The sequence below is a fragment of the Ursus maritimus genome, unplaced genomic scaffold (assembly GCF_017311325.1).
Source record: "Ursus maritimus isolate PB19 unplaced genomic scaffold, ASM1731132v1 scaffold_5, whole genome shotgun sequence".
NCBI classification, from domain to species: Eukaryota; Metazoa; Chordata; class Mammalia; order Carnivora; family Ursidae; genus Ursus; species Ursus maritimus.
This window is the reverse complement of record NW_024426663.1, coordinates 70,362,317-70,370,514: the sequence shown is the minus strand read 5'-3', so window position 1 is coordinate 70,370,514 and position 8,198 is coordinate 70,362,317. Positions and strand designations below refer to the sequence as shown.

Genomic DNA, 8,198 nt, shown 5'->3' with positions numbered 1-8,198 from the left:
GCAGGCACCCCACTGAACAGGGAGCCCAATACAGGACTCAATCCAGGACCCTGGGATCATGACCTGAGTCAAAGGCAGATGCTTAACCAACTGAGCCACCCAGGGGCCCTTCCTCCAGTTTCCAATACAATGTTCCTTATTTCCATCTGAGACCTTACCACAGTGGCCCATCATGTCCATGTTTCTACAAATATTCCATGCATGAATATTTGTGTGCTCTCTAAGAGGGTAGAGCCTTGCTCTCTAACTCTCCCCCTTTCTCAGTTCCCACCAGAGTAGCCCTGATATCCACAGTTCCAGCATGCACCTCAAAACCCCCCCAGCCTCTGCCCTTCACCCGGTTCCAAAGCTGCTTTCACAGTTTTACATATTTGTTCCCGTAATGCCCTACTTCTCAGTGTCAAAATCTGTCTTCAAACTACCATATGACTCAGTAATCCCACTTCTGGAAATATATCCAAAGGAAATGAAATCAGGTCTCGAAGAGCTATCCATACTCTTCCATGTTAATTGAAGCATTATTCACTATAGCCAAGATATGGAAACAACCTAAGTGTTACTCAACAAATGAATGAGTAAAGAAGATGTCTCTCTCTCTCTCTCTCTCAGTGGACGATTATTTAGCCATGGTAAAGAATGATAAAGAATCAAATGCTGCCATTTGTGACACCTTGGATCAATCCTGAGGGCGTGATGCTAAGTGAAATAAGTCAGACAGAGAAACACAGAAACGGTGTGGTCTCACCTAAATGAGGAATCTTTTAAAAGCTGAACCTGTAGAAAGAAAGAGTAGAGTGGCGGTTACTAGTGGTGGGGAATGGTGGGAAAGTGGAGGTGTTGGGCAAAAGGTACAAACTTTCAGTTAGAAGATGAGAACGTTCTGGGGGTCTAACGGTATGGCATAGTGACTGTAGCTCATGACACCGTATTACATACTCGAAAGTTCCCCAAAGAGAAGATCGTGCATGTTTTCAGCACAAGAAAGAAATGGTAATCATGTGACAAGATGAAGGCGTTAGGTGGCCCTCGTTTTACATCATCTTTCATTGTACACCTTAAACTTACATAGCATTACATGTCACATATCTCACTAAAGCTGGAAACACAAAACAAAATCTATCTTAGCTTGGGCTTCCATAACAGAATACTATAAGCTAAGTGACTTGAAGAACTGATACTTCTTTTGTCACAGGTTTGGAAGTGAGGAAGTCTAAAATCAGGGTGGCAGCCCGTTCAGTTCCTGGAGAGGATTCTCTTCCTGCCTTGCTCGTGTCTGTCTTCCCATAGTGGCCTCACATGACCTTTCCTTGGTGCACGCTCATAGAAGGAGACATCTCTCTCTTCCCCTCCTTATAAAGCCACTAATGCTATTCTGAGGCCCCACTTTCATGAGCTAATTTAAGTCTAGCTACCACCCAAGGGCCCCATCTCCAAATGCCATCACTCTGGGGGTAGGGCTTCAACATAGGAATGAATTGCGGACACAAACATTCAGTCTTCAACAATATATTTTTGAAGCTTGGGTTGAGGCTTGGGCCAAAACTCATGGACTTGTGATGAGCAAGTGGGATTAAAAAGTGCAAATAACATGCCGATTAAATAGAGTAGTAGCTCCATTACGGGACCCCTGTTATTGTATCAAGGTCCACTCCCTCAGATTGGCAGGGCGTCTCAGTGCTTATACTCAGCATTGTACAGAATGCCTAGACTCTTCGCAGAGTTGGGTCATCCAGTCCCAATTTTCAGATGAGGAACTAAAACTACACGTTCTACCTGATGATACACAGTGGGTGGCATTGCTGGCCACCTTATATCTGGTAGGACCCAGCTTTGTTTTCCTGAAGGCCAGAGCATTCCTTAAGCAGTGGGAGGGGTACAAGAACTGCCAGCTTCTTTGTCCACCCTGACTTTATCAAAACCAGTAATTCTTCCTGGCTCACCCTGACTTACTATCTTGGGGGAGGGGGGTGACAAAAACTAAGACAAACAACGAAGGACCCTGAAACTTCTAAGTGAGATCGCCAAGTATCTACTAAAATTAATTGGGTGCATGAATGATTCAGTAGAATTTTCAATGATCTTGGAGCTAGTAGGGTGTATGGTTTTCTGTGAAATGATCACGTTTTCATTGGTTGGAGCTGAATTGCCTTCCAGGGAAAGAGTGGCATTTGGCCAAGTTTTAAAAACACCTCTTTGGCATGTCTGTAAGAGTCCTGGAATCTTGAAAGTCTCAGGTTCTCTCTTCGCTTGGCCCAGAGGTTTGAAGCTGAGAGGCGGAATGGGATGTCAGGCACGGGTCCCAGGGATTCAGGATGAGTGTAAACTCCTGAAGACTTGAGTGAAGGGAGTAATTGTTCCAGAATTGCTTGCACATGTCCTGGGGGCAGTTCAGCAGCTCTGGGCTGGGTGAGGTCTTCCAAGCTGGAACCCTGAGATGGGACTGGATGAAGGGTTCTTGATATGCATAAACCCAATGCTAAATGGAGGACTTGAACAAAGCTAGCTTCCAGGAAGCAAGAACAATCAAAAGATGTTAATCACTAAGTGTGAGAAAAAAAGTAAGGTATATGATCCAGTTAAAGTCTATGTGGAAGATACCTGTTGTTTTTATATTCCCAGGGGCACATCTCCTCTTTTGGTGGAGAAATAGGGCACAGGTGTAGGTAACTTGATCCAAACTGGGCCAGTCATTATACTTCTTACCACCAGTTTCTTACCCAAGCATTGCTAACTTATATGGTGTCTTTGTGTGAATCTGAAAAAAATTTTGCTCCTTGAAAACACTTATTTAAAAAAAAATTTTTTTAAAGATTTTACTTATTTACGAGAGACAGGGGGAGAGGGAGAGGGAGAAAGAATCTCAAGCCGAGTTCAGGCTGAGCGTGAAGGCAGATGCTGGGCTCGATCCCAGCACTCTGGGATCATGATCTGAGCCCCAAGGCAGACCCTTAACCAACTGCACCACCCAGGAGCTCCAAAAACACTTTACTTCTATATGAGAAAATTATCATAATATACAGATTTTGGTGGAATAACTTGTTTTACTGCCACCTGCTGGAAAATCATGTTAGTAAGTATACAAATGTATGCCTTTTCTATAAGAACGGCACAACTCCTGTCGCAGCTTTGCACCCAACTCAGTCACGGTGACTGTCTGAGGTGTCCATACCCTAAGCTAGCCCTATCAAAGTCTTCTCCCGGAAGCTTGCTGTGATGATCTTCTGTTTGTTTAGTTGCAAAGTTGTGAAGATGTGAGCCTGGACTTATCAGGAACCCCACTTTAATCTTATGTAGAAACGAGCTTAAGAGAAAGTAACAATCCACGAAAAGGCGGTGGGATACAGGGACAGAAAGAAATAGTCCCAGTGATCTTAGAATTTCTGGCTCCAATCCCACGTGAAGATATTTCTGTCCTTACCTTTCTTTGGTTTGGCTCTGACACAATTTCCTTTGTTGAGTTCCGCAAAAGTTCAGTTTCTGTTACATGGGTGAAAAGTAAAAAGCAAAAAAACAAAACCAAAAAAAAAAGCCAAATATATGTTGACTTCGGAGGTCAAGTGAAATAAACTGAGTACAATTGGGAAAGAGGATAGGACGAGATACTCTGAGGTAATCTCAGTTTTTATATTGGAGTAGTGTGTGGCATTGCCTAGTTGTTCCTGCTAGGACCATGTCTTGTTAAACCTAGTTGCTACATATCCCCCATAGTGTAGATTCTTGCCTAGAGTAGCCATTTAAAAAATATTTGTTGAATTATTCTCAGAATGCATAGAGATGGACAATACTTCATTCAGTATTTTATTTTCTGGTCAGGTATTTATTGAGCAACTGCTTCGCAACAAAGTTCTACTTAGAATACCTTCACTTAAATTTTCAGATCACATTTCGTAAACCAATATGCATTTATCTCTAGAAGCTTGACGTTATGCCAACAGCAGTTGATAAAAAGGAGACACTTCTCCAGACAAATAGAGACCACTCCCTAAAACGTATGAGTCAACATGGGGTTCTGGCTCTTAGTTTGTATTCCTTAGATGTCAGACATTGGGTATACCACCTAACCTCCCAGGGTCTTAGTTTTCTCATCTATAAGGTAAAGAGATATAATCAGATGATCTTTAAGGCTTAGACTGGCTAAAAAGAAACCTGAAGTTTTCTTTTCATCTCTCAAACCAGTGATTTTCAGAATGTGGTCCCTTTCTGGCAGCCAAGGACCATGTTGAGAGGCAAATTTCAGACCTCACCCCAGACCTACTGGATCAGACACCCTGGGGTTGGGGTCCAGTAACCTGTGCTTTAACAAGCTCCAGTGCATGCCAGAGTTTGAGAACCACTGCCCAGACATATGCAATATATTTAATAGTCAACGTGTAGATGGAGAACTTTCCTTATTTCTCTCTGCTGTTTCACCGACAAAATTTTATCTTTTAGCTATCCATGTCCTTTCCCACTCTCCCCCACAATTCCCCAGTGAAAACTATTTTCAGAGCAATGTTGCCATTTCTTTCTTCATCTTTTCAAATATCTCTAATAACTCTATTAGATTTTGCAAACAGAAATAAATGCACGCAAAAGAAAAAAAAATCAAAAGTCTCCATTAAGAATGATATTATGCATATCATCCATTGTTTGAGAATCAATGAGCATCGTTAAGGTAATAAATCAGTAAGAGCCACTACACCAAAATGGGACAAAGTATTTTGGGAATATTCTTGAACTCTTTATGAATTCAAAATTATGTCAGTGTCATAACACTTCCTGCACATCAATTTTTAGGGATCGATTGCAATAGATTACACACACACACACACACAGATACACACACACACACACACACACACATGTTCAAGAATACTGATAAGTACTTGTAACTAAAAAAACAACCACTAGATGATCTCCTATAATTATCCAATCTTCCTTGCTGCAAAACTCAGAAAATATAAAGACACAGAAAGGATAAAATGCTGGTGCACAATCACTTCTGTGAATAAGACCTCCCTTTATTTAGAAATCTGTTATTGTGTCTAAGTTTATAAATGATGGGGTTTGAGTATGTGCTCATTTGTCGCTAGTGCAAGTACATAAACAAATTTATGGACAGATTCATCAGAAATTTTACTCTGTGTCACTTTTGCTCTGTGGTCTCCATAATTTGGCTTTAAAACACAATATACGAACCTCTGAGGAGTCCAGGATGAGCCAAAGGAGTGAATAATTTTTTTCCATAAGGGTTAAAAAAAAAGTAGAAAATAAATAGATATATATACGTGCACACACATACACACACACACATGCATACCCACATATACATACAAAAACATATATATAAATATATGTTTGTGTCCTTTTCATTCTGCTTTCTTTCCCTCAGTATTTTTTAACTCTGTGAAATTTTCTTCTTTAGGAATATCTTACCCTGCTTAATAACTAGAAAATAGTGGTAACCACCACTGCTAGGGTCCTATAAGCTTTTTAGTTTGAGTTTGGAAGTCAGTTTTAACTTTTCCCCTTTCAGTTGACTCCTTGTTGTATTCCAATATAGACATAGATAGGTGACAGCCATTATCTAAGAATAAACTGTGATATGGTGTGGATGATGTGTTTTAGAATAGTAATTATGATTCAATTTTGAGCCAGAATAGTTTAGTTCATTAATAGCAACGGATATCGTAGGACAACAGTTTTGTTTTTGTTTTGTTTTTTTTACATCTGTAGTGAAGGGGATTCAGGGTAGCATGGATATATGTTAATATTACAAGAGTATTATTTTGTCAGTGGGAAGGAAGATACCACTTCCTTTCCTCTCACCAATATTCTTGCCTACAATCATTATACTTTGAATTTGAGGGGCTTCTGTATTTACTTGCCCACCACTGAGAGTCAAAAATTCAAATCTAGAGGAAAAGCACTTTTTCTTTTTTTCTCATATGATCTTCTGCCATTTCTGACCATTTATCTTTATTCACATATGAAATAAGAGTGTCATTAAAGATCAGAAATTTCCAGTGGGAGAGTTTGTAAACCTGATATAATTATTTTTGCTGTTATATCTATATCATATAAAGAACCTGCAGAGATAAAGGAACTTAGGGAAAAAATCTATTCTCTTCAACTCTGAGACCTTAAGCATGTTACTTATGTAACACTTTTAAGTATTTCTTCTTTTTTTCACCTCTCCAGTTTGCTTACTGCACACTGGTTCTTTTATTCTTTCTTTAATTGTCCCCCAGCAGCCTCTGCTTTCCACCTTCTTCTTTGTCCCCTGATTTTTCAATGTATTTTTCAATGCTGTTACTGTTTTGGCACTGTATCTAAATTTCTATTTTTTTCTTCTGTTGCTTCTTTTTTTTTTTTTTCATAGTCCACATATGACTTCCAATGATTTTGTCAAGATAAATTGTTCAGAATTAAAACTGATTGATTATGGAGGGCTTAAGGAACTCAGAAGAGAAGAATTGCCAAGATTTTCTTCATCTCTAGGAGCTTGTTGGAGCCACCTGGGGTGTGAGAAGGAAGACACAAGGGCCCCACCAAGGCATGACCAAAAGAGGAAGCCTATTAAAATAATGATTTGGAGTAGAGTGCACTGAAGACAATAGAGTACAGCCATCCTGCCAGGTCAGTAGCTAATAGCCCGTGGGTTTGTTACTAAGGAAATTAAAACTTTAGCTAATGAGAATGGGAGCCACCTACTGAGAATGAAACCAAAGGCTTCCTATTAACTCCCTTCCCTGGGTCCTTTTGACAGAACAGTCAGAAAGTTATTTCCTATTTAGTAGCAAAAGACTTGAAGTGGAAATTTTAAAGAAATTGATGGGGAAAAAAAAAAGTTGGAGGCACCCTTCTTATTCAGCTCTCCTAAGAAGAGATGCAGACAGCTTATTCCCCCCCCCCCCCAAAGAACATACATCAGCATAGGTCACGAAAACAGAAAGGATAGTTTTAAAAAGAAAGAAAAAAGGAAAGAGAGCTGTCCCAGATAAGTACAGCCAAGATGACTCAGACAGTCTCCCCAGGGGATTTTTGGTGTGAGGACTTGAGATTAATAAATCCGCTATTAGTGTTCTGGAATAGCAAGATTAGGCAACCTCGTTCAAGAATATTGGTTGAATTTCATTTTTCCGGGGGGGTGAGGGGTGATCATGTATGCACATTTATCTCTCTCCCTCCTGGCGAAGTAGGAACACCTCCATTTAACTCATAGGTCACTAGAAGGGTCATTGGAGGCCTTCTGAACATACTTTGGTTCTGGATAAACACTTAGGGTCGCTTTACCCCAAATCCTGGCCCTTCTGTGGTTGTTCGCATATTGTCAGAAAGTGTGCTGGGGCTCCCTGGCTCTGCTAGCGGGCGACAAGGAAGCGGCCGGGCTAGCTGTGCGAAGACACACAGCGGGCTGCGGAGAGGAGGGCATTTCAGGATCGAGGCCAGGCGTGGGCAGGGCGCGGAGCCGGCTCCCGGCTCGCGGACGCCCAGGTGTCCGGCGAGGGCTCGCCGAGCGCCGGGCCGCGGGGACTGCAGCTGGCAGCCCCGGGCGCGGCGGCCGGGCGGCCGTCTCCGCGGGCGGGGAGCGAGCGCGTGTGTGCGCGAGAGCGGCGGGCGGCGGCGGGAGGAGGCGCAGGCGCGCTGCTCGCCGGTCTGCAGCCCCGCGCCGAGCGCCGCGTCTCGGGGAGTTGATGGCAGCACCGCGGTGCGGCCGCCCTGCCGAGCGCCGAGCGCAGCCACCCGCCGCTGCCCAGGGAGCGTCCAAAATGTGGGGGGAGTGGGGCGGCAGCGGCCGCAGCAGCGCCAGGGACGGGGGCGCGCAGCAGCCTCCGCTCGCCCGCCTGTGCTGACCTGCCTCGCCTGCCCCCAGAGAATGTCAGCCAAGTCCAAGGGGACCCCCTCCTCGTCCTCTCCAGCTGAGGGACCGCCGGCAGCCTCCAAAACCAAGGTGAAGGAACAGATCAAGATCATCGTGGAGGATCTAGAATTGGTCCTGGGCGACCTGAAGGACGTGGCCAAGGAACTTAAGGAGGTGAGAGGCGCGGGGGTGGGGAAGGAGTTCGTCACCTTTCGCCCCCTCGGGGTTCCGGTCCCGTTTTCACTGGGGACCGCCTGATGTCTTAACTCCTAGGAAACTATAAAAAGACGCCCGCAGACGGACTTTCTTTGCTCGGGCGACTCCTGAGAAGAGTTGTTGCACTTTTTTTTTTTTT

At 43.4% G+C, this 8,198-nt stretch overlaps 1 protein-coding gene across 2 annotated transcripts in view; it reads left to right on the top strand.

The window, feature by feature from the left end:
* Positions 1-7,668: 7,668 nt before the first annotated feature.
* Positions 7,669-8,198, top strand: part of PRR16 (proline rich 16) — a 180,199-nt gene continuing 179,669 nt past the window's right edge. The window contains exon 1 of one of the 2 annotated variants that reach the window (XM_008699011.2): positions 7,669-8,017. In XM_008699011.2, the coding sequence (XP_008697233.1) occupies positions 7,859-8,017 (159 nt within the window). In that variant the 5' untranslated portion in view covers positions 7,669-7,858. The remainder of the gene's footprint in view (positions 8,018-8,198) is intronic. The other variant, XM_040622553.1, reaches the window with a different exon arrangement.